Here is a 25,465-nt window from a genome sequence, read left to right on the forward strand (position 1 = left end):
ATTCTTAACCACTGCGCCACCAGAGAAGCCCAGCCCGAGGCTTTCTAAGCAGAACTTGAGTGACTTGATACCCCATCCGCAGCCCCAGAGCCCACCTCGAAGCCACATCCCCGCCTCCTCATGGCACCTCCTCCCCAACGCCAAGACTGTCCTTAGACTGGGCATGGACTCCCTGCTTCAGGGGGCATCACTGTGGCCCTTGGCCAATCATGGCCCCCCAGAGGACGTGGCGCTCACAGGGCCAAGGGGATGTGCCCACTGGAGCCCACACCCAATTTCTAAACCCATGCTCGGGGAATTCTTGCCCAAGAGGCCCGAGCCAGCTCCCAGCCCTTCCTCCTGAGGGTAGACTGCACCTCCAGGCTGTGCACCCAGGCTCAGGGGGCCAAAGGGCCACTGCTGCAGAGGTCTGGACAGGGCCTGGTGTGCTCATGTTTCTGTCACAGCAGAAGGACCCTTGCTGTGTGGGATGGAGCAGAGGGTGGGAGAGGGAGGCAGGTGGGCCACGCCAGGGCTCAGGGCCAGGGGTAGATACTCCCTGTAATGACATGTTTGACACAGAACTCCAAGAAGTAGAAAGTTCTGGATTCACACCTGGCCTTTCCAGGGCTTTCCAAAGGTGTATTTGTCAAGGCAGGAGGACAGACCATGTTTTATTTGACAGTGAGTGAGTTTGATTTTTAACTCTTAGATACGTGGACATACGGTATGAGGCCCCCTTTGACTCATGCCCAAGCCCTGCAAATGTTACTGAGTAACAGATTTTTCGGAAGTTTTCAGAGGAACAGGGAGGAAGATGACATTACGTATCACAAAGCAAAGCTTGCTAACGTTTCCACTGAAGCAGCTCTTCCCTCACATGTCCTCCCCTTACCCAGCTGACCCCTCGCTCCTGTCTCCCCAGGGCCCATCTCCTTGGTGAGCCTCTCCAGCCTGGCTAGATCCACCTCCTCACTCCCCCATCCCCAAGATTTCTTAAGGTCTCCTCAGCTCCCACTCCCCAAACCCCACTCTAAACACAAGCCTAATAAACAGCTCTCAGCAAAGGGAAAACCTGTCCTCTGTTGAAATGGTCTCTCCTCCTCCATCTGTCCTGCTTTGTGTTATCACGGTCTGCTCTCCACCACTGCTGTGTCTTCGAATCATCTCTCCCACTAGGCGGTGGGCAGAGACTGTGTCTGGTTCAGCTCCGTGACTCGGCCAGCGCCTTATATTTTGAGACCATTTATGCAAGGTTTCATGGACGAATTCGTGAAGGAGTTAGAATTGGAGTTAGGCCTGAAGAACAGGTAGAAGGTGGAAAATGAAGTCGGGGGAGAAAGGAGGAGAGGAAACAGGAGGAGCAACAGTGGAGTCACTGTACCCTGTGGGCAACAGTGAGCCACGGAAGATTCTTGAGCTAGGGCATGACAACACATTAGGAAGGTCCATCTGCGCAGGATTTACTGAAGTCAGGGTCAGCCGAGATGCAGGGAAGAGAGGAGAGCAGTTTGGCCCTGGGATGTCAGAGCGCAGGAGTGCAAAGGCAGGACCAATGGATGCTGGAGGCCGTACACTGGCCTCAGCAAAATGGCTTGCCTGACGCCACATGGCTCAGTCAGTCAGAACTAGAATTCAGGTCCCCAATTCCCAAGATGTGCAATTTCCTCCATACTGAGTCTCAAAGGAGGTGGGGCTGAGTCCCAAAGGCTGCTGAGGAGGAAGTTCTGCCCAGCGGGCATGGCACTGGGTACTCTAGCCAGGGTCTCCCCGGGGGCTGCTGGCAATGTCCGAGGTCACAGCTTTGTGCAGGAGATTCAGGCCTTCCCACTTGGGAGGAAAGGCCAGGCTCTGCTTTGGGCAGGGGTGAGGAACACCCCATGGGGAAGGGATTTGTGTTAGCTACTGTTTAATCTCTCAGCTCCTCACTCAGAGGGGCGGGCAGATGGCAATGCTTACACCTGGGGCCCTGGGGGACTGGGTGAGGGGTGAGGGGACATGGGAAATTCCTGACATCTGTAAAGTGCTCCATGACTTCCAAAGCTTTATTCATGACCACCCCACTTTCCCACCTCTCTAGCTAGTGAATCATATCCATCCTTCAAGGCTCTTCTTCCATGAAGCCTTCAATCCTCAGACGTCCCTCCTCTGTAACCTCACAGCCCTGTGCCTAGGCTCCAATCTACCACTTGCTACCCTCTGCCAATAGGAGCTGTGTGACTTTGGCCAACTCACTTAACCTCTCTGTGCCCCAAGTTCATCATTCGCAAAAGGAGGGTAATGAAAGTATTGTCCACAGGGATTTTAAGATTAAATAAGATGATACATAGAACAACGGCTCCACACCTGCAAGCTGTTATGATGATGACGATGATGCCTCATCTGTTTCGTTGACTGTGGGTCTGTCTCCCTCACCACTCTGCAAATTCCTTGCGGACAGGGATCTCACATCCAGCTTGTCTGCTTCTCCACCAGGTCTGGCTCAAAAAGCACAAAGCAGCCCATTTATTCAATCCATCAGCACTTATTGAACACTTGCTATGGGTGCTAAGCCCTGTGATAGAAACTTCGTTTAGAGATAAATAAGAAGCTCAAGGGGGGCCCCAGAGTCGAGGTGGACACAGACCTGTATATCAAGAGTGCAGCAGAGGGTCTCGGCGGCAGCTGAGGCTGTGAGCACAGTCAGGCACGAAGGAGGAAGCGGACAGTCTCCATCAAGTCAAAGCTTATTGAGATGAACTGAATTGTCCCATTTGACCCCCAGAGCAACAGCATTTAAGGATGAGGAGATGGCCACTCAGCTGAGAAAATCCCACCGCTAGTAAGTGATGGAGCTGGGCCTGGGACCCGAGCCCCGCACTTCTGAAGCAGGGGGCTCACAGTGACCCCTGGGAAGTCCCTCCTTCCACTGCTCCCCAGCCTCAGCCTCTGCCCAGAGACTCGAAGGTTAAAGGACTTCTGGGCAGCATCCGTTCATTCCCTGGGCTCTAGCCCAGGCCAGCCCCTGGCCTCCAGGGTATTTTTAGTTCTGGGCGGCCAGGCCTGGGCGGGTGATGGGCAGCAGATGGAGCCCATGTTTTTCGAGCTTCCCGTGTTGTTCCTGGCTCAGCATGAGAGGTGGCTGGGCGTGGGGCGGGGGCCGAGGCATACCTGGCACCCCAGCCCACAGCTGGCTCATTGTCCCTGGGGGAGGGGCTGGGCCACTACTGCTGCCACTGACCAAGGCTGGAAGCATTCTTTGCTGTTGATTCATCACAGGGTCCTCTTTGGGCCCAGCTGGGGTGGGGCAGGGCACTGGGGGGACATCCGGGCCATGGGCAGCCAGGGGTGAACACTGGTCCTCCAGTGGCCAGGTCAGTGTGACCTGGCTGTCACCCAGGAATCAAAAAGGTCTACCGTGCTACCCTAGCCCTTATCACATTCTGCCTTATAGTGATGTTTGCTTATGTGCGTCTGCCTGCAGGACCAACCGGGAAGCCCCTCCCATCCGCCCCCTGTCCAGCAAGTAGGAGAAAATCAAAGATGCGCTGAATGAAGGAGCCTTTGGAAGACAGTCAGGCAAGGTGGGGGGAAGAGGGGGAATCAGACTGCACTGATCTGGGCCTAGGGAGGAAGCTGGGAGGCTAGAACTCTGACCATTTTACAGACCCGGGCACTGAGGAACTGGGAGGAACCAGGACTGGGGGAAAGAATCTGGACGAACCGTCAGGCGTCTGGGTGCCCCCCAAAACTGATGGGACTCCCCTCTGTCAGCCCCTCCTACTTTTGTCTTATTCCACCGTCTCCCTGCACCCCACCCCCCCGCATACACTCTCCGCCTACAAGCCTGTCAAGGGCCAGGGCTGCCTCATTCAGCTCTGTAAGGGGTTGTAGTGGAGGATTTCAGCTTGCTCCATTACGGTTTATTACGTTGGGGAGCAAGTCGTGTCTCTTGGGGCTCAGTATTCCCAACTGTACAAGGGGCCTCATGCCCCCGCAGTACTCAATAAACTTCGAGGGACCAGGGCTATGGAGAGGACCGCCTGTTACCCCAAAGACAGCACACCTACACCCCACCATCCCGACCTCATCTTAACAGAGCCCCCTCGCCCCCCTGCCCGCCCCCGCCGAAAGGAGCCTGCGTTGTCCGAAGTAACCAAGCCGGTGGGACAGTGAAGCGCTACCACGTGAAGGGCGCTGCGCACCTTAGGGACCCACTGAATGTAGTTCCCAGGACAACTCTGGGGGTGGCCACACCACCTGGCTTTGCAGACGAGGAAGCTGCGCCTCCGACAGGGACTCACGAGGCCACAGCGGCACTCGGGCAAACGCAGCCCGCTGGCGCCGAGCCGCCGTCCTTTCCCGGGAACGCCGATCCTCCCACACAGTCCCTCCTGCTGCAGCGCGCCAGTTCCTTCCACGGAAAACAGCTGCCGCGACCCCGGGACTTCCCGGGCCGGCGGGCTGCGGATGGGCGCCGGGCCGCCCCGGGTCGCGTGCCGGGGACGGGGGCGCCGGGCCCTCGGAGGGGCGGACAGGGCGGGGCGCCCGCAGAGTCCAGGTCCGCCCGGGGGCGGGGCCTGCGGACCTCCTCGGCGGCCGGAGGGCGGGGCGGGGTGCGGACGCCCGCGGGCCGCAGCTGGATAAAAGGGCCCCAGGGTGCCCCAGGAGGCCCGTTAGCGCTGCCCGGCCGCGGAGCCCCGGCCCCAGCCCCGCAACGTCGCACTCCAGCTGGTGAGCCCCTGCCTGGCCCCTGGCCAGGTCTGTCTCTCGCTGTCCTGTCTGTCCGACTTCTGTCTCTCTGGGGGTCAGCACGTCTCTGAGGGTTCCTGAAGGCCGGGAGTGGCAGGGATGGGGGTCCCATGAACAGTTAGCCTAGACCCCTAGTCGCTCACCAACCTGCTGCCAATGGAAGTGACCGAGTTGGGGAGCTTGGCCCCATGCCCGCCCAGGGTGGTGCGTCGTGGCCTCGGGGTGCCTGCGTGTCTTGTTTGTGGACACGCTGCGTGTAGTGTAGCCATTTCTCTGGCCTCTCCTGGGGGAGGGGAGGGGGAGGCAGGGGAAGGGGCAGGTGGGTTCAGGCGTCATTCCTGTGACAGGGGACAAAGAGGCAGGGTGGAGCCGGGCTCTCTGAAAAAACAGACCAAAGCTGAGTATGCTGGGGGCCGGGGGGAGACTGGGAACAGAGATGGAGGGTGGGCAGAGGCCTTCAAACTCTACATGTCTTGTGCCCGGACAGGTGGACATTTGCTGGCACTGTGTCAGGTCACCACAATCAGTGGTCCCAGGGAGGCGATCAGGGCTGAGAGGGGAAACCCCACCCCCTCCTCAAAGAGCTAGAGAGAAGAGGCTTCGAGTGATTCCCGAGCCTGGTTCCCACCAGGACAGCACCCCAGCGCTCTCTCCTGAATACCCTTGGGCACTTCCAGCCTCTCTAGCAAGGCCAAGTCAAGCCAGGTGCCAGAGTCCCCTGGCAGCACCTGGATCAGGTGCCTCTCTTCTCCAAGCTGGCAGGATCCTGGATCTGTCACTTGGTTGCACTCAGCGCTGGCATCCAGCCCAATGCCCTCACACCACGGCTGGGTCATAAATCAACCAGCAACAGGGTGGAATTTCATTCATCTCCCTGCCTGCCTTCCATCTTCCCCTCCTCCCGTGTCCATCTCTCTCCTGACTGGGAGCCTGGCGCTGGAGCCAGGCTGCCTGGGTTTGAATCCTGGCTGGGCAAGTTACTTAGCTTCTCTGGACCTCGTCTCCTCAACTATAAAGTGGACATAAGTATTCAATAAATATTTTTAAATGTATAATAAACTTATTATTAACCTGCCCTCCTCCTCAGCCTCACTCTATCCCTTTCTCCTTCACTTTGGAAAAGATCCACTTTTGAGGCTGTTTCCTTCTCTGAGGGAGGCTTCTCAGCCTGGTCCTCTTTTCTGCGCTCAGCTCTGGGGGAACAGTTATGGGAGACACTCCACTGGGTTGTGGAGTCAGGAAGCAAAGACACCAAGTGCTAGGAAGGTGGGGGTCTGGGCGGGGGACTTAATGGAGGGGGTGGCGTTTGAGCTGGGTGTGGAAAGATGTGTAGGAATTTAACAATCTGAGATTGAGGGAAGGGGTACCCCAAGTAGAAGGAGCAGTGAGAGCAAGTGCTTGGAGGCTGGGAACTGAAGGATGTGTTTGGGGAAACGTGAGAAGACAAGTGTGATGTGAGCGAAAGCTGCAGAGGGACGTGCAGTGGGCAGGAAGGCTGGGAAGAGGGCTCTCCCTACATGTGACTCGGTTCCTGCTACCGCCCATCCACCTCCTGGGCGGCTTTCATAGAAGGGAGCTGATCTAGCACCAGGATCCTTCAGCAGAAGGCCGCCCCTGTCCCCACGGAGGCCCCTTGGAGGGGAGGGAGCCTGTAGGCCCAGGAGTGTCCACAGCCTCTAATAAGACCTCCACAGTGCTCTGGGGATGTCAGCCACAGCTACACAACTGACCTGCCCAGCCCACCCCCTGGCCCATCAAAGCATATCATAGATGGGGGACCTCCAGTGCCACCCCCTCATTTTAGAGGTGTTGCACCTGAGTCTCAGAAGAAAGCATCTGAATCATGTCACATAATTTGGTGGCAGAATGAGGAGCATCCTGACTCCTGCTGACAGGGAGCGGGGTCATCTCTCAGCCCAGACCCAGTGTGACCCCTGGGTCCTAACAGCTGGTGGGCCCTGAGCCCAATCTTTCTATCCTCTCTTGTCATCTGGGGGAGGTTGCTACCCACAGTGACTTCGGGTTGGCTCAGTCCCTAGCTGTCCACCTCCTCTTTAGGGGTGCGGGGAGGAGGGAAGGGGGACATCCCAAGCAGCAGAGGGCACTCTGCGTGTGGTGACAGCCGGCAGGGAGCCCCCACCGGCTCCTGAGCGGGGAGGGACATGAAGAAAACAGTGCTTAAGTCTGAGAAGGAAGTGTGGCAAAGAAGGGTGGCAGTACTGGGGACTTGATGTTGAGTTGGGAACGTGGCCTCCATTCCTTCTTTATCCAAAGAGAGGCTGGGACCAACCTAGACCAATGGTTCCATAGTAGCTGTTTCAGTTGCTGTTAATAATAGCTGTCAGATGAGAGCTTGCTCTTCTAAGGGCTTAACGCGTATTCATTCATTTGATCTTCACGAGAATCTTACCCCCATTTTATAGAGGGGATAAACTCTACGAGAAAACAAAATCACTTGAGATTGAGAAACTAAATCACTTGCCCAAGACCACCCAGAAACCAATTGGTGGAGGCGGGATGTGAACTCAGGCAGCCTGACCCCCAGTCTGTACGTTTAAGTGCAGTGCTATGCCACCTTGCATCCACGCATCTGCAGATATTTACGGGCACTACTCTGGGCACTGGGGGCACAATACAAAGTGTCTGTTCCCGTGGAGCTTCATTCCTGAGCTCCTCATGTGCACTTCTAGGAGCCTACTGCCCGCAGCCCTGGGCTCACCAAAGCAGGCGGATTGGTAGCTGAAGGGGGTGGGACTGGGTGCGGCCAGGAATAAGGACCGATTCTCAGCCAGAAACCAGCTTGTGGGGAAGGGAATGGCAGGGGGCCCTGTAAGACGCTCCCTACTGAGACTGACCAGCTAAGGAATCCCCCCAAGAATAGCAGTGGCCATGGGAGAAAGGGGGGTCTCCCCAGAATGAGCCCTTTTAAGACTCAAGCACCAAAGAGGAAGCCAAGGACCCAAACTTTCTCCATCCACTCTTCCGGGCCAGCCTCAGCTTCCCATCAGCAGTAGAGCTGGCTGTGGAGGAGCTTCAGCACTGGTGGCTGCAGATACTCTAACAGCTCTAACCAGGGGTGACTGTCCTCTGTGCTCTTCCCAACCCTGCTGCTAGGAGCAAGGCTGCTAATGTATGAGGGGGAGAGGACCAGCCCCCAACTCGTCCCCTGTAAGGACCCAGAGAGCATATGACGACAGCTTCCTGGAGATGGGAGCCCTCTCCTGTGTATGGTCACTGCCTAAAACCCTTCCAGGGCCCTTTACTTCCTACAGGATGAAGGGCAAACCCTCTGCATGGTGCACAAGGCCCTTGATCATCTGGCCCCAGCCTGTCCCTCCACCTCAGTCCCCTCCAAGCCCCCAATACTGCAGTACAGGGTTAAGAAAGGGCACTCCCTGCTCTTGCACAAACTCACCTCTTTCCCTGTTTCCTTCTTTCCTCATCCTGTTCTCTCTACCTGGAATTCCCCTTTCCCACCCAAGAGAACTCTTATTCATCCAACAAGGCCCTGGTTAAGTGTCCCTTCTCTGATTCCTCATCTCTGAGCCTCATGAGGGCAGAGAGTAGTGTCTGATGTGTTCACTTCTGTGTCCCTCCCAGCACCTGGCCTAATAGTTGGCCTGAAGCAAAATATTCCAAAAATGTTTGTTGACTCAATGTAAAAATTATGCATGTAGGTGGACCTAGAGGTGGAGCTTGCTGTGTGGCTTGGGCAAGTCTCTTAAACTCTCTAGGTCCCAATTCCTTATTCCTAGAGTCAGGAAGTTGATCCAAATATCCTCTATCTCCTCCAGCTTGGACAGTCTAGCCCCTGGGGGCTCCCCATGACTCAAAGTGTAGGCACCCCCACCTTCTACATATAAGACGACATCAAAAACAGCTGTTCATTGAGCACTTACCATGTGGTAGGCTCGTGATAAGCACTTTACGTAGGCACTTTACATCCATACTTTATTCAACACTCACAACAACACTGGGAGATAAGGATTACTACCCCCACTTTACAGATGAGGAGACTGAGACTCAGAAAGGCTAAACTTAAACTTCCTCCAGGTCATATGGCCAAGGAATGGTGGGTTTGAACCAGATCGACTAATCTCAGAGCCCAGACTCAATCCATGCCACCACATACACACACACACACTCTCGGGGAGACCTGTGCTACCCTTTGTCTCTGCTAGCAGAAGAGACCCGAGGTCAGGGGTGGACGTGGTGATCATTGTCACATTTACTCGTTCCTAGGTGCCTTGACCCCAGCAGCCCTTGAAGTCACCACAATGTGGTCCCTACCAGCTGCCTTCCCCCTGCCCCTGCTGCTCCTGATGCTGGGCCAGACCCCGCCCAGCAGGCCGCAGTCACTGAGAACCATGAAGCTACGGCTGGTGGGCCCAGGGAGCAGGCTGGAGGAGGGCCGCCTGGAGGTGCTGCACCAGGGCCAGTGGGGCACCGTGTGTGATGACGACTTTGCGCTTCAGGAGGCCACAGTGGCCTGCCGCCAGCTGGGCTTTGAAGCCGCCTTGACCTGGGCCCACAGCGCCAAGTATGGCCCAGGGGAGGGTGAGTGACTGGTGCTGCCCTGCAGGATGACGAGGAGATGGTAGCGGGCTTCTCTCAGAGGCTGGGCTCCCTGAGGCTCCAACAGAACCTATCACGTTCCCACCAGTCCTTTAATACCCAGCTCAAATGACCACCTCTGTGAGGCATTTCCTGAGTGCTCCAGCTGCAAATGACCTGTCCTACCCTCCCATTCTCACTTGCAGTGAGGCCACCACCATCGCCACCATCACTACCACTCGACTCTCAGTTCCTTGAATATAGCAATCACACACAATAGGTGCTCAGCAAATGCTGTTGAGTGAATGACTAGATGGATGAATGAGGGAACAGGTAGACCTAATTAACAGACCTACCTGGCATTTTCCAAAAGCAGATTCTATGGGACCTGAGGCCAAGAGGAGACACTAGGCAGGGATGTAGATACCAAGCTCCCAGGAGAACCAACTCCTCTCTCCACCCCCATTTTCTACTCAGGCTTTGGAAGAGGAAAGTTGATAACGGTGGGGTCCTATCCAGGAGGTAGAGCCCGTGACTTGCATCTCTGTGCCTGTCCCTGAGCATCACTCGTCCCCTCCCCCACAGGACCCATCTGGCTGGACAACGTTCACTGTGTGGGCACAGAGAGCTCCCTGGACCAGTGCAGGTCTAATGGCTGGGGCGTCAGTGACTGCAGCCACTCGGAGGACGTCGGGGTGGTGTGCCACCCGCAGCGCCAGCGTGGCTACCTTTCTGAGAGGGTCTCCAATGCCCTTGGGCCCCAGGTGAGGAGGCCGTTCAGGCCCTGGCCTGAGCTGAGGAGGGGGTCAGGGGACAGAGGGCCTCCAGGTGGTGAGCCTGGAGGAGGAGGGAGGGGAAGGGGAGCAGAGCGCGGGCTGAGAAGCGTCCCTGGGGCCCTGAGGCCTGCTTGTGGCCTGGAGCAGGTGCATGGGTAGAGGGCCCCAGCTTGAGAAAGGGCGGGCAGGGAATCAGAGGCTGGGCCTGCCGGGAATCACTGAAGCTGCTCCCCATGAGGGAGGCAGCAGCGGGCAGGGGTTGCCTCACCCACAAGGTCCGGCCACAGTTGCTGTCTCTTCCTGGCTGAGACAGCTCCAAGCTAAAAACAGCCCAAGCCAAACAGCAGGAGCAGGCAGGGCAGGTCTCTGACTCTACCCTCCGCTGCCAGACAGCCTCAGCCTGAGGACAGCTGGCCGTGGCCCACTGAATGCGGCGGGCCGTGACAGGGGGCTTCGCACTGGTCCGAGTCATCCAGGATTAGGGAGCGGGTCTCGTGGGCCAAAGGATCCTGCTGGTGGTCTCAGGCAGCTGGTCTGTGCCCGTCCTCTGCCCTCCCCAGGGTGGCGTGAAGAAGGCCCCCTTGTGCCTGGTGGAAGCCTCCCAGACTCCAGGGCTCCCATCCTGATCCCAGGGGAGCATGGATCTGCTTGGCTCTCTCTGCAGTTGAGGAAAAAGGACCCTAAACAAACCGAGCTCCTGCCTCCTACTCACTGTGTGGCCTTCGGCAAATGCCTCCCCATCATCCCCAAGGACGGAGCCACGTGGCCTCCGTTTCCTGGCCCGTCCAATGCGGGCGCTGGGTGGGGTGACCTCTAAGTGCTCCGAGCCCCAGCTTTCCCACGTGAAGACCTGCAGCGGGCTCAGCAGGGGCAGGAATCCTGGGGCCCACGGTGACCACGCATCCCACAGGGCCGGCGGCTGGAGGAGGTGCGGCTCAAGCCCATCCTTGCCAGCGCCAAGAGGCAGAGCCTGGTGACCGAGGGAGCTGTGGAGGTGAAGTACGAGGGCCACTGGCGGCAGGTGTGTGACCAGGGCTGGACCAGGAACAACAGCAGGGTGGTGTGCGGGATGCTGGGCTTCCCCAGCGAGGCGCCTGTCGTCAGCCACTACTACAGGTAGGAGGACGGCTGGCTGGAGGGCCGCGCGGAAGGCGGGGTCGTGGAAGCGGCTGAGTGTGTGTGTGCGCGCGCGCGTGCACGTGTCTGTGTGTGACGTGGGACCTTGCAGACTGCAGTGAGATTGGCAGGAGTAGTGTCTGTGGGGGGACATTCAGTGGGTGTTGGGATTGGGAGGGAAACGGGCCCAGTGGAGCAATGTGCCTGGGTTTCCTGGGTTATGGATCCCTCAGTAATTAAGACAAGAGTGAGGATGAACTTGGAGACCCCGGGAAATTTCTGGAAACAATCAGAAAATAAACATCGTCCTGGCCAATCAGATAAAAAGAATTGACTATAGTACAGAATACTCCCCAAATGAAATGTAAATAAATGTAAAACTGTGTCCCTGATTAAAAAATTAGACCTAACTAGTAAAGTAAAGATACAGTGCTGCCCACAAGTCCAGATGGCCTGGGCTCTGGTCTCAGCTTTGCCAACAACGAGCTGTGGGCCTTGGTAGGGCATCTGGGCCTCAATTATCCAATCCGCAGGGAACTGTCTGAACTTTGTCTCAGTGAATTTCCTCAACTGTGATCCAAGCCAGGCTCTGACTGGGTTGCGTCCAAGCCAGGAGTGGGGTGGGGTGGCATTTGGGAGAGGAAACATAAAAATATTGTCAGAAACGTGACAGAACTGTCCCAAGATTACATCAGCCTGTAAATGATGACGAGTCAGTTCTACCAGCTCTGTCAGTGGAAACGTCGTATGTTTCTCATCAAGGGATAAGCCTCCCACAAAGCAGCTGAGTCATCTACCCTTGCCCATCCCCAATCACTTTTAGTTGTTCTGTCCTGTGTCTCTGACTTAGATGACCCTGGTTTCCAAGACCAGCCACGTGGCCCCATCCTTGAGGATGACTGGGATCTGGGTCGCTGACTCCCTGCTGCCCGGTAATTGCACATCTGGGCCTGGCTGGCTCGCCTACCTCCCCTGAGGAGGGCAGCCCTGATTATAGCCTCAGTATCTCTGCCGGGGCAGCCCCCACCAGAAGGGCCTTCAACTTCCACCTGTCCCCAGAGGACTTTCCCCAGGGCCCCTTTTCTCCGGTTGCTCCCTGAAGGCTGCCCTTCATCTGGACTGGGGGAAGGGCGAGCTTGGAGCTGCCCGCCCCAGGGCAGCCCGGTGCAGAAGAGACACCCACTTTGGGCTTAGTCAAGGGAACTTGCTCGCCCTGCTTTCCTTCCCTGTAAAATGGAGATCATCGTTATCTGTGGGGTGGCCACCCTCTCAGGACTGTGGTGAAGCTCAGCATGGAAATAAGATTAATGAACAAGTTTACAAACTGTGAGTCTAGTACAAACTCAAGGACAGCTATAAGGAGCCCGGGTGGCAGCGGGTAGGGCTTCTGCACCCACTCGACTCCCCGCCTGTTTGCTCCCATCCAGGAAAGTCTGGAATTCGAAGATGAAGGATCCCAAGTCTAGGTAAGGAGCAGCCCCCTCAGGGGAGGATGCGAAGGGGTGTGGCATGAAGGGCCTGCTTCCCCTCCCTTCTCCTCCCCTCCAGTCCCCTCTCCCCTCCCCAGTGCCTTGGCCTCCCTGAGTCCTGAGCACAGCCCTCAACCCCTCCCCTGCCCTCAGTCTCCCTTGTCTTCCAGACTGAAGAGCCTGACAAAGAAGAATTCCTTCTGGATCCACCGGGTCAACTGCCTGGGAACAGAGCCCCACATGGCCAACTGCCAGGTGCAGGTGGCACCAGCCCAGGGCAAGCTGCGGCCGGCCTGCCCGGGGGGCATGCACGCTGTGGTCAGCTGTGTGGCAGGGCCCCGCTTCCGCCCTCTGAAGGCGAAGCCCGGGCACAAGGAGTCCTGGGCAGAGGTGGGTCCCATGCAGGCCTGGAGGCACAGGCCCCACTCACAGGACCCTGCCCCACGGGGAGGCACTGACGGGGAGGCAGGGGAGGAGTGGCGAACCACCCCCATCAAGGGGGCATCGTTCAGACCAGGAGGAGGAGAGCAGCTCACAGAACGTACAACTTTGGGATTTACTTAAAAGGGACATTTATAACCCTACCATAAATGGAAAGCTGACATCACTGGCCACGAATAGAAGGTAACCATAAAAACTGTAATTACATTGTAACTACATCCCGTTGAGGGCCGAAGGTATGGAGCCCGAGCCTGGCCCTTCGTTATAAAAAGCAATGAGCAAGTGCTGGTGAGGCATTGGGGCAGGGCAGCACCACGTGAGATGGTCTCCTCGATGAAATCGGAGTGGGCGGGAGGGCATTAAAACGGAAATGACTTGCCCACTGTGCGTTTCATTGACACACGTCCCCACGGGTCTCTAAAATCACAGATCTGCTGGGGAAGTGTTGCTCTGGGTTCAGCCCCAAAGGACAAAGCATCAGTGAGGCTGGGCAAGAGGAAGGGACTCGCCTAGTGAGCAGGGGGCAGGTTGTGAAGCCCAGGGACCCCAACTCCTAAGGCTCTGTTGTTAGGGCTGGAATTTGTTATTACTGTGATTACTGTGGCCGCTCTTTGTCACCGAGGAAGGGGGAGGTCGAGAAAGACAGCTTATTCAGGGCAATAGCTACAGAAGTCAGAACTCCAGGCCTTGGCTCTGCCTGTCCTGAAGGGGCTCTGGCGGGGGTGTAGCCCCTACCCCTGCCTCCTCGGCCCTCCCTGAGGCCAGGTGTTCTCCCAGCAGGAGACGAGGGTGCGCCTCCGCTCGGGGGCCCAGGTGGGCGAGGGCCGGGTGGAGGTGCTCATGAACCGCCAGTGGGGCACGGTCTGCGACCACGGGTGGAACCTCATCTCCGCCAGCGTCGTGTGTCGTCAGCTCGGCTTCGGCTCTGCTCGGGAGGCCCTCTTTGGGGCCCAGCTGGGCCAAGGTGAGTGAGGAGGCCTGGGGTGGGGTGGGAGAGCCTGGATGTGCCACTGGTCCACCCACTGGTGATGCTGGGGTGCCAGGGCCCAGGCCGGTTCTCCCCTTCTGTGGAGGGGGAGCCGCAGGTGCGGGGCTGCAGAGCTGGAGCCTCCCATGGCCTCTCTCCCTCCCTTCTGCAGCGCTGGGGCCCATCCACCTGAGTGAGGTGCGCTGCGGGGGATATGAGCGCACCCTCAGTGACTGCCCCTCCCTGGAAGGCTCCCAGAATGGTTGCCAGCATGTCAATGATGCTGCCGTGAGATGCAACATCCCTAACTTGGGCTTCCAGGATCAGGTGAGCCCCGAGCTAGCCTGGGACACTGCTTGGAGCCAGTGGGGAGCGGTTCATGAGAGGCAGCTAGTGCTCTGGGCCCCAGAGCCTGCCTGGAGCCAGCCTGGAAGGCCCTCTCCTCTGTGAGTCTCCCCTGGCCGGGCCTACTTCCCCTGAGGGCCAGGTTCTAGCCTTCAGAGATGTCAGAATATCAATGGGAATATCATGAATATCATGCATCTTCAGAATATCATGCATCTTCAGATGCATGGGCTCTCCCGCCCCACCCTCTCAGGTCCCCTGTGAAGTTGAGAGAGAAGGCGCCTAGGGCAGAGGGCCACAGGATGTCAGCACCGGGGAGTGGGGCACTGGGAGGCTGAGCGGGGTGGTCAGAGTTCAAGGGTCACTCTAACATGGACTGTGGACAAGTCTCTCGCCTCAGACCTTGGTTCTCTTCTGTAAAATGGGGTCAGCTGTCCCATAGGGTCATTGTGAACGGGACGATAGATACGAAAGCCCTTGGCAATAGGCACATTGTCATCAGTGGTAGGATTTCAGGTAGCAGGAGGGCAAGTACCAGAGTGGGAGCCCCAGGTGCAGGCACTCAGTCAGATTTCTCGAGCGGGCAGGGACATTAGGGACTATCTGATAAAACGGCCTCGCTTTACAGAGGAGACTAAGCCAGAGAAGGGGAGTGTCGTGTCCAGGGCCGCAGGTTTCCAGGCCGGCAGCCCTCAGCTCTCCCCTCCTAAGGCGGCCCCGCCCCTCACACACCCCTGACCATTGCAGGTGCGCTTGGCCGGCGGACGCAGCCCCGAGGAAGGGGTGGTGGAGGTGCAGGTGGACGTGAACGGGGTCCAGCGCTGGGGGGCCGTGTGCAGCGACCACTGGGGCCTCACCGAAGCCATGGTGGCCTGCCGACAGCTTGGCCTGGGCTTTGCCAACCATGCCGTCAAGGTAGGTCCTTGCGGTGCTCCCAAACTTCCTGTGCTAAAGCTGCTGACCCTTCATTCATTCACTCAACAGTTAATTATGAGTGAAACTATGCGCCAATATAATGCTGGGTGCTGGGATACTGTGGTGAACAGGACACAGTTCCTGCCTAACGGGGCAGTCCGTCGCCACACACAGTCAAGTGAGGGATGCAGTCATTCATAAAACGTTCACACAACAGGCACATAATTGTGTCTGTAGGAGAAATGAGTAGAAGTGAGCCAGACGAGGTGGGGGAGGAATAAAGAGCCCACGCAAAGACCTTGTGGCCGGAGAACGCCTGACTCTGTTGAGGAAATCAGGGGCCGGGGTGGAGTGCGGCTATCAAGAGGGAGTGGTGTGAAGTGCGAGGGTGAAGGAGGAGACGGGCCAGACCATTCAAAGCCCGATTTTTAAAAGATTTCTTCCTTGCTGTTCTGCAAACAGTTGGGGTGGAGATTAACATGAATACAGAGAAACACACTATTGCAGTAGCCCAGCTGAGAATGGTGCTGGCTTGGACCGGGGAAACAAGTGGATAGATTCAAAAGATATCAAGGAAACAAAATCAAGAGGCCTGGGGGCATGGCTGCCATGGAGAAACCTCTTCAACTTCGCCCACACTAGCCCGCCAGCTAATACTGGGCATACTTCACCCGGGAGAACTGGGCTCAACCCCGAGCACAACCGACCATCTAGGGTCGTATGAAGAACAGCTGGGGACATGGGACAGGCCTGAGTGAACAGGAAGGGAACAGGACCATCCTCTTCAAACAGCTGAGGGCCGCCGTTGGGGAGAGTGATGGGAACAGGGCCAGCGGTGGAAGCCATAGCAGTGGATTTTTGCCTCAATACATGGAAGACGTTTCTAATACCAGAGGGGTTCAAAGTAGCATCACTAAAGATTTCAGGCCAAGGCTGGGCACAGCCGGTGTGGGTGGTCTGATGGGGTCCAAGCCTCAGATGGGAGTCAGGTGACTCTAAGAGCACGTCTCAGCCCTGACTGGGCGGTGCTGGCTGTTTTCTTAGGACACCTGGTACTGGCAGGGGACGCCGGGGGCCGGAGAAGTGGTGATGAGCGGGGTGCACTGCTCAGGCACAGAGCTGGCCTTGCAGCAGTGTCAGAGGCACGGGCCGGTGCACTGCTCCCACGGTGCAGGGCACTTCTCAGCCGGAGTCTCCTGCACAGACAGTGAGTAACGGGAGGGGCTGGTGGGACAGGCCGGCCCGGGATCCCCGAATTTTGCAAGCCCACACCTCCTGTCCTCAGGGAGGGCCCTGAGTGCTGGTCCCAGCTCCAAGGCCAGCAGGGTTGGGGAGTGGAAGGAGGGCTGGATGCAGAACACCAGCTCCGCCATTTACCATGTGTGTGGCCAAATCACCTGCCACACGGGGATACAAACCCTCCCCTGCCCATCTCGTGGAGTTACTGTGAGAATTAAAACAGAGAATACGTGAAATGTAAGGATACACAACAGTGTTTTCCAATTTTTGCATCACGACCAATAGTTTAAAAAGACAGGATAGAAAACAATGATGTGATACATTTAGTAAGGGTAATATTTTTCTCTTGGAATTATTTATGTGTGTCACAACATTAAATATATTTCTTACTACAGTCTGTAGTAAGAAAAGAGTTTGAAAACTGTTGTAGAGGGTATGGAAATGTGAGGACACATGGGGCCTATGGTGAGCTGTGGGATTTACCCAAAAGACTTCAGGCCAAGACCATTTTGAGGCATCGGTCTGCCCCACACCCCCAGATTCTTGGGGTAGAAGTATCTGTTTGACATCTGCCAACTGGGTCTGGGCCAGGATAACCGTATCCAGTCCAAAGGCTGCAGGCTGCCACCAACCTGAGTGGCCACTTGACCTTCTTCCCAGCCAGGCTTCAATGCCAAGACATCCTTAACTCTTGTCAGCGAGCTCTAGGGCTTCCTCTCTGTCCAGCGCAAACTGGAAGAGTGCCAGCCCTTACAGCACACCCTCCCCTGCAGGGTGATGGGGCTTCCCATTGGGCCTCCAGAATCAAGGCTCCCAGCGCACTGGGGCCTGCTTCCCCGTCTCTCCCCTCCCAGGAACCTGTTCCCCTCTGTTCTACTGCCTGGAGTGGCAGCTCTTCTCCTGAATGCATTTGATGCTTCACAACAGCTGAGCACAGACAGCCGACCTGCCATCTCTGTGGTCATCCCCATTTCTCCTCTGTAATTTTTCTCATTTCTTTCTTGCTTTTACCCTCTCTTCTTCTCTCTGAAAGCACTCTTTTCCCTCAGGAATTCTGGGGTTTGTCAGTGGGCATACCCTTAGCTCTCTCCAAAATATGCCTCAGGAATTCCAAGAGCATTTAGTGGTAGTACAGACACCATCCAGCAAACCAGCTCCCACCCTCGACACCTGTCCCCTGAAATAAACCTGGGTTCCCATCTCACCATCATCAGTGCAAGGCTCACCCATATGATAGCTCTGCCCCAAATCTAAAGTGTAACCCAGTTTTTGCATGAACAAACACTGAGAATTGGCAAATTTCTCTCTTGACGTTACATGGCAAAAGCTGTGGATCTCCTCATTTCTGTACTGACATAGTGAGGGACAACATGCTGGCTTCTGAGGAGGGTAAGAGCCCCTGTGACAGGAAGGGAATGGGAGAGGCACTGAGCAGCTTATGGAGACACAGGCTCTAGCATGTTGGATTCTTACCCACCAGAATGCCCACGATGCCTCAGAGGAGAATGCACAGGATGCCCTGGTATGAACACCCCTGATAGCAACCAGGGTAGAACAGGAACCTTGGAAGAAGCACAGGCTTAGGAACTGCAGCAGAATGCACCAGAACGGCAGAACCCAGGGGCAGGCTCAGAGCTTAACTCTTCCAGCTCTCCAGCCCTCTCCCTCTGCCCCTTGCATTGTGGGAACTGAGGCCCAGAGAAAGAGTGAGCTGAGGTAACAAGCTAGGGGTCAGCAGAGCTTACTGAGGGGTTATAGGAGCTAGGCTACAGAGGCACTTATGGGCTGAGACGCATTCTACAAAAGAAATACTAGCTTACATCAACCGCATGCTTACCGTGGGCCAACCATGATCTAAGCACGTTACAGGTACTATCACACTAATATTCTTCTTCTTCTTCTCCCCATCATCCAGATGAGGAAAATGAAAGTCAAAAGGTTGAGCAAGTCACAGAGCTAGTTAATGGTGTAACTAAAAATCAAGCCAAGAGAGGAACCCAGGTAGTCTGGCCCCAAAGCCAGCAAGCTTAGGCTAAGGGGATAGATCTTTCCTGTTATTAGAACTCACATCTCCTGACTCCTGAACTGCCCTACTCTTCCGGCGCCTCCAAAAGAGCTTAGTCTGGAGGCAAGGCTGTCCCCCTAGGCCAGGGAGCCCAACCGGCTGCCTTCCTAGCCTCTGGGTCTCCACCGTGCCCAGGTGCTGCAGACCTCGTGCTGAACGCCCAGCTAGTGCAGGAGACGGCCTACCTGGAGGACCGCCCGCTCAGCCAGCTGTACTGTGCCCATGAAGAGAACTGCCTCTCCCAGTCAGCTGACCGCATGGACTGGCCCTACGGACACCGGCGCCTCCTGCGCTTCTCCTCACAGATCCACAACCTGGGCCGGGCTGACTTCCGTCCCAAGACAGGACGCCACAGCTGGATTTGGCACCAGTGCCACAGGTTAGTGCCTGCTCAGGCCTCGGCTCTAGGGGGACAAAACCAGGGTCCAGGGAGCCAACCGGTCTGGTCTTTTCCGGGCAAGCCTTCCTGGGAGGGACGTGTGCTCTGGGAAAGAGCCTTCCTTCCTAGACGCCTCCCTGGCCTTGCCTCTGGGCGGCAGTGAGGAATCCCAGGAGCATCAACCTGCCCTCTCCATCACTCCCTCGCCTGCCCAGGAGGTACCCACATGTCCATCTCCACCACAGTGTCCAACAGAGCAGTCCTTGCCAGCAGAGCTGGTCTCTGTTAGAACGATATTGGACAATTTTTCTGTTGGCCCTGAGGCCTTGTCTTTAAAAGCCAGGTGAAGTGGGGACTCCTAGAAACCTGGAGACCCAAAATAGCCATCCCATCCAGGATGCTGGCTGTGCAGAAAAAGCTTGCTGGTTTCTGCAGCAGCAAAGCGAGGCCCGCAAGGAAGAGCTGCTGGCGCTGCCAGGAGACAATGAGCGTTCTTTCCTATCTGGAGCTTCCAACCCAGACAGAAGGAGAGATGATGTCTGTGACAAAGGCAGAACGGAGAAGGGTGGTTTTTTCCTTCAGGACACAGCCGTGGCTGGGGAAAGCTGAGAGGAACAGGCAGTGACTTTGGGACTTGGCCTTGCTGAGATAATAAGTACCTTTCCCCGCAGCATGAAGAGCTGTCATTAGAACTGGATTGGAAACAATGGTAGCAATTTGGGCCGAGGCTGGCAGGGAGCAGAGGACGCATCCCTCCTCACTCAGCAACCCCGCTCCTGGGCTGCTCCCTGCACGTGTCTCTTCTTTCCACCTGCAGGCCTCAGGCCTTGTGGCCAGGCAGTCTCCTGGAGCTTTTACCTCTCCTCACCCGGTGGGACCCCAGGTGACGAGGGCAGCTATGTCTTGCTGCCTGGCAGGGGTGCCAGGAAAGTAGGCCATGGGTCACACTCATCTTGGGTGCACTGCCCTGCTATTGTAACGTTCCTCTCTGGGTAATGATGGGGCCTAGTGCCTCAGTCTTCCCTACCAGCTCCTCTGTGAGGACCCTCTCCTGTTGCTGCCAGGCTGACAGCTCTGCCCCTTCTGCAGGCACTACCACAGCATTGAGGTCTTCACCCACTATGACCTACTCACTCTCAATGGTTCCAAGGTGGCTGAGGGGCACAAGGCCAGCTTCTGTCTAGAGGACACAAATTGCCCTAAAGGTATGTGGTTTCCTGTCAGAATATCCTCCTCTGTTATATTCCTCGGCCCCTTTGGGCTCAGGATCCCCTCCGCCCTGCGTAACAGCCTCAGGCAGCTGGAGACTCTGGCCGGGCAACAGTCAGCACTCAAGGCGATTCAAAAAGAGAAATTTCTTACCCTCTCTACTTCCTCTGCATTCCCAACATACCGTGTACCACTTTTGAAATGCTTAACGCTTTCTCTTTTGGATAATAGTTGCAGACCTGTTTCACTTCTGCTAAGTCCTTTGGGACTCAGCATGGAGTGTCTGATTCCTATTCGCACACCCACAGTTCCTCGCCCTTAGAAATGGCATGGTAAAACACTGGCTCTTCTCAGGGTTGGATGGGCAAATGAATTAGCAGAGTAGGGCTGGAATCTTCTAATCACATTTCCTAGGCCAACAGGAATTTCCACTAGTGCATCCAAAGAAATCATCTCTGTCACAGATGGGCTTTGCTATGGTGCTGGATTCATGCTTAGTAGGAATTCTGGCTCCGAGAGGCAAGATATTTAGCTGAAGCTCAGGCCCCTAGTCTAATTGCATTTAATTGGCAAGGCTGGTGTGAGGATTAAATGGTAAAGGATGTGAAAGATCTAGCAGGTGCTTGGTGCCGAGCACCTATTCAGGGCCTCAATAACTGTCAGCACCCTCCATTACAGGAATGCAGAGGCGCTACGCATGTGCCAACTTTGGGGAACAGGGCGTGACCGTTGGCTGCTGGGACACCTACCGACATGACATTGATTGCCAGTGGGTGGATATCACAGACGTGGGCCCTGGGGATTATATCTTCCAGGTAAGTGGGCTTAGGGATTCCCCACAGGAGCTCCATTTCTTCCAGATGTTCCAAAAGCTCCCTGAGGTCAAGTGAAGAAAGAGAGCTTCATAAATAGGATCTCTGACAGATCTGGCGCTTGAAGGAGCTACACCATAGGGGAAGGGATCAGAATCCAGGACCTAGGTTTGAGTCCCGATTCAGTGAACAAGGGGCACTGTCACAACTCAGTCCCCATCTATAAAATAAGGACCTTAATGCCTACTTCCTGGGGTGACTGTAAGGATTAATGAAGAACAGGAACACAGTTTGCAAGACTACATGAAATGTAAAGGATACCACAGCCACTGTCAACTCAGAAGCCAAGTCACCTGTTTTCAGCTGGCCCATCTCTCACTCCAGGTGGTCGTGAACCCCAAGCTCGAGGTGGCAGAGTCCGATTTCTCGAACAACGTGATGCGGTGCCGCTGCAAATATGACGGGCAACGGGTCTGGCTGCACGACTGCCACACAGGTGACTGCGGGCCACTGTGAGACCAGCGCCGTACGAGCTCGGGACGCTGGAAGACCCTGTGTCCCTGTGTGTGACTTCAGTGTGTGTGTACAAGGCTGGGGAGAGGACAGAGATGAATTGCCTTTGACAACTTCATAGAAGTGCATAGATTTCTGGAACGAGCTGCATCAGCCCCACCCAATAACTATTTCTGCATCCCTCTTTGTCCTTAAGGTTGTTTGGATTGTAATTTCAGTCTCCCATCGGTCCTGGAATCTTTTCTGTTACTTCAGGCCATGTCAGGATCTCCCCTTTCCAGTCTGTTATTTTTCCCCTTCCTTTCATGGGGTCTTTCTTAGTTGCCTCCATCCCAGGCTGACTGCCTCACAGGCAAACGTAGAAGTCCCCCAGATCCATGTTGCTACCGCCAGCCCTGATCACTGCTTACAGGACGCAGACCATGGAGAACAGGGCTCAGGACACTTGCAGGATTGGTAGTTTCAGGCAAAGAAGCAACAATCCAGTGGGGAGCAGAGTAAGGAGGCGGTTGCCTCACTTGCCTGTACAGAAAGGTAGCAGTTCCTCTATCTTAGAGTTTAAAGTGCTTGTATTTGCTGTGGGGTGTGTGCAGTCACACCCGCGCCTTGCACACAGAGGGTGGAGCAGGCTTGTTCGTTTAGTCAGCAAACATTTATTAAGACCTACCTCTGTGCTGAACACTGCCAGGCACTAGGAACATAAATAGGAGTAAAATGCAGAGCTGGGCGTCAGGTAGGGTAAGCAGACATGCAAATGGATAACCCCAACCCTACTGGGTACCCCAGCCCGCTGTGAACTACTGCTGAGCAAGCAGAGCGCTCTCTGAGCAACCACCTGGAGGCCAGCCGAGGCTTCCCAGAGGAAGGGACATCTGAGCTGGTTGCAAAGGAGAGGCACAAGTCAGAGAGGGGACGAGGAGAAAGAGCGTAGGATTTGGCTTCAGAGGGCTTCACTGGGCACCAAATCCAGTCCCACCACCTTCTGGCTTTAAGACAGTGAGGAAATCTCCTCCTCAGAAGTCTTCTCTTTTGTAAAATAGGGCTACGTAGTCACACCCACTAGAGCTCTTTGCAGGGAGGGTTACAGTGGTTCCTGCCGAGAGAATGGACTTGATCCCGTGGGCTTCTGGGAACCACTAGCAAATTTCAGTCAAGGAGGCAGGAAGATCAGATTTATGTTTTCAGAAGATAGCTCTGGCAACAGATGGAAGACAGTGAGAAGAGGAATAAGGATTTGAAAATCGTGAGACTGAGTAGATTCTGCTGCCATTAAGTGAGACAGGAGCATGAGAGCTATCAGGGGTTGGAACCTAAGGCTGCCGGCGTGGAGGCGCAGCCTCCGTGATGCTGCTGGCAGCCTGCAAGGGGTCCAGGGCAGCAAGGAAGGAAAGAACACTACGCAGCTCTGACCCCTCCAGGGTCCTTGCAGGAAACACAGGGCACACTCAGGTGAGACTAGGAGGTTATTTAACGAGAGGACTATACTGAGGTGTGAGTAGGACTAAGGAGATGAGGAGTGTTGAGACATCCAGGGATAAGCAAGAGTGGAATGTTGTTATCACTTTGGGCCTGAAGGGGCAAAGTGTGTCCTGGAGCCAGGCGAGCGCTAGCACTGAGGAGGAGGGAGCAACGAGCGGGAGACCATCACTGCACAAACAGGGGAAGAAGTGCCCCGGCCTCTCTCCTTCCATCCTCTAATCTCGTGCTGTTTCTTCCCAGTGACCTACATCAGTCAGAAATCAGAAGATGAGGGAGCCAGGGCGAGGCAATCTCTAGGGGTCAGGTCTCCAGGGCATGAGAGAACAAGAAGGGTAGAGAAGGAACCTGGGGAGGGGGCAAGGGAGAGTAACCAGCACAACCTTTCCACTCAACAGCCTATCTTCCCGATGTCCCTGAAACTACGCATCTGTTGGCATCTGTTTCCATAAAACGGATTGTTTGTGCCCACGACTAACCTAATGGAAAGGCTGAGCTGGGCAGGATGTCTTGGTGTTTGTGAAGTTGTCAGGGAGGGGATGAGACTCTGGTCGGGTCGACTACTTACCTGTTCTCCTTTGGTCCACAGGGGACTCATATCGCGCTAACACAGAGCTCTCCCTGGAGCAGGAGCGTCTCAGGAACAACCTCATCTGAAGCCCCCCTGCGCACTCCCAGCTGCTGCCCACACACCAGATACCTCAGCTTACTGGAGCCATGCCCTTCACAGAGCCCTAACTCAGAGGGTAAGGGGCCAGTGCCAAGGGGCACCAAGAACCTGCTCAGGAAGCCTTTTGATGGCAAGATCACCATACCAGGACGGCACTGCTCCCTCAGGATGGCTCTGGGTCTGTCCCCTGAGGGCCTTTGGTCTCTGGACTACGGCCTTCAGGCTTTGTTCAGCTGAGCTCCTCTCCCATAGGAGACCCAGTCTTTCCCGGATCTTGCCCCAGAGTTCCTGGTTCAGGAGCTATCAGTTCCTTAGGAATGGAGTATGGCCCAGCCCCCATCTAAATGGTGCTTTGCCAATGTCTTGGAGGAGGACCAAAATACACAGGAGGAGAGGTCAGCTCTCTGCTAGAAGCTCTGTGCAACACAACTTGTATCAAAGTCACAACTGGCAAAGAAGCTGGTGAATTCAGTCCCTTGCTTGATATGTCCCCATTTAGAATTCAGCTACCATACTCTCTTAAGAGTCTGTTCTTTAGTGCCCTTACCTTTATCCTACTGCACATATGTGTGTTTCTAATATCCCTGGAAGCTTAGGCCTCAAGCATCCCCTTATCTCCTGACGGGCCCAAACCACCAGTTACTGAGTGCTTGAGACAGGGCAAGATTCACAGGAGTGGCCAGATATGGCCTTCCCGCAGAGGAGCAAGAGGAGGCCGAACAGAGAGAGTCCCGGGGCGCTGTGGACCCCAGCTGCTGCCAGGTCCTCTGCCAAGGGAAGAACACTTGCCCTAACCCCGGCAGGCAAGGTCACTGTGCGCCTCAGGAACGGCCTAAAGGTCGGGTCCCCCAGGCTTCTGGAGTGAATTTTGCATTGAATAAAGTTTTGCAGTGGAAAGAACATGGGTCAAACAGGCCGCTCATCTCTGCAGGAAAAAGAAGACAGGTCTGGTACAGTGGAGGACAGGAGACTACGGAGAGGTCAGAAGGGGGAACATTTAATTTAGTTAAGGGCTAAACCTAGGAAAGGCCACCATCCCTGCTTGACGTGGCTGTGGTATGCCCTTGCTCAGGTGGTATAAAATCCCATGGTCTTCCCGGACATGATTCTTAATCCTGTCTCCACTAAGACACACTTGAGAGATGACCCTTACAGGTCTGATGCCCTAATGCCAATAAAGGTTGCTCACTATGGACTGCTACGAAGACAAGACTGGCTGTGATTCTTGGCAGTTCCCAGCACCCTAACTCTACCCCTTTTCACTCCTGGTGACCTGGTTACTAAGATGTGTGGAGCCCACATATTACTCACAACAGCCCCACTGCACTTCTCCGACATCAGCCTACAGTCTGCTTCGCAATTCCCTCCCTAGGCTCCGTGGTGAAACGTGGGTTGGAAAGGTTAAGGGATGAAAAGTAGGAGGAAAGAAGGAAAAGTCCAAAGATGGTAAACTTTTTACAACCAAGGCTGCAAGGCCAGAGTGAATGGTGGCAGATGGGGCAAAATTAAAATAGTCCTCCCGTCCTCACACATGAGAGCTGCCCTTCCTTAGCCAGTAAAAAGGGACCCGCTCTGGGGTATCCTCTGTGAATACAAAGAAGTGCGCTTTTCCTTCTTCTCCTCTACCATCCCTCTTCTCAACTCCCTCACCTCCTTCATCAGAGCAGAGGGAGCACTATACTTTGGCATGGCAGTTTAGGTAAACAAGGGAAGGACTGATTTCCTGTTGGATCCAGCAAACATCTCCCAAACAGTAACAACATTATACTCGCACATGCACCCAATGGTCTGTGAAAGAATGTGTAGCTG

General features: G+C 55.5%; 1 protein-coding gene and 1 long non-coding RNA gene across 5 annotated transcripts; one reads left to right on the forward strand and one right to left on the reverse strand.

Annotated features, from left to right (window-relative positions):
- Positions 1 to 640: 640 nt before the first annotated feature.
- On the reverse strand, positions 641 to 4,350 carry LOC309642517. The gene is made up of 3 exons (XR_014253235.1): positions 4,219 to 4,350; positions 2,326 to 2,456; positions 641 to 1,278 (listed from the first exon to the last, which is right to left on the reverse strand). It is a non-coding gene; the product is annotated as an uncharacterized lncRNA (long non-coding RNA).
- Positions 4,340 to 24,866, forward strand: LOXL4 (lysyl oxidase like 4). Of its 4 annotated transcripts, none has more exons than XM_082424106.1 (15): positions 4,340 to 4,719; positions 8,953 to 9,267; positions 9,850 to 10,028; positions 10,951 to 11,156; positions 12,584 to 12,622; positions 12,796 to 13,015; positions 13,847 to 14,030; positions 14,206 to 14,360; positions 15,126 to 15,293; positions 16,338 to 16,500; positions 18,733 to 18,976; positions 20,066 to 20,181; positions 20,864 to 21,000; positions 21,382 to 21,493; positions 23,576 to 24,866. In XM_082424106.1, exons 2-15 carry the CDS (start codon positions 8,988 to 8,990, stop codon positions 23,641 to 23,643), a joined length of 2,271 nt encoding a protein of 756 aa, XP_082280232.1. In that variant the 5' UTR covers positions 4,340 to 4,719; positions 8,953 to 8,987; the 3' UTR covers positions 23,644 to 24,866. The 4 variants fall into 4 exon arrangements, with proteins under 4 accessions (XP_082280232.1, XP_082280229.1, XP_082280231.1 ...); XM_082424103.1 differs by having other exon boundaries at positions 4,564 to 4,692; positions 13,844 to 14,030; XM_082424105.1 differs by having other exon boundaries at positions 4,564 to 4,692.
- Positions 24,867 to 25,465: the final 599 nt, after the last annotated feature.

The sequence above is a fragment of the Balaenoptera physalus genome (genome assembly GCF_965194825.1).
Source record: "Balaenoptera physalus genome assembly, chromosome: 14".
Lineage (NCBI taxonomy): Eukaryota > Metazoa > Chordata > Mammalia > Artiodactyla > Balaenopteridae > Balaenoptera > Balaenoptera physalus.

Excerpts from the sequence above, each read along its gene's own strand:
- LOXL4 (XM_082424103.1), top strand. The coding sequence starts at position 8,988 with ATGTGGTCCCTACCAGCTGCCTTCCCCCTGCCCCTGCTGCTCCTGATG. Across the intron at positions 14,031-14,205 it reads TGGGGCCCAGCTGGGCCAAG|CGCTGGGGCCCATCCACCTG; the intron begins GTGAGTGAGGAG and ends TCCCTTCTGCAG. Across the intron at positions 20,182-20,863 it reads GGACACAAATTGCCCTAAAG|GAATGCAGAGGCGCTACGCA; the intron begins GTATGTGGTTTC and ends CCTCCATTACAG.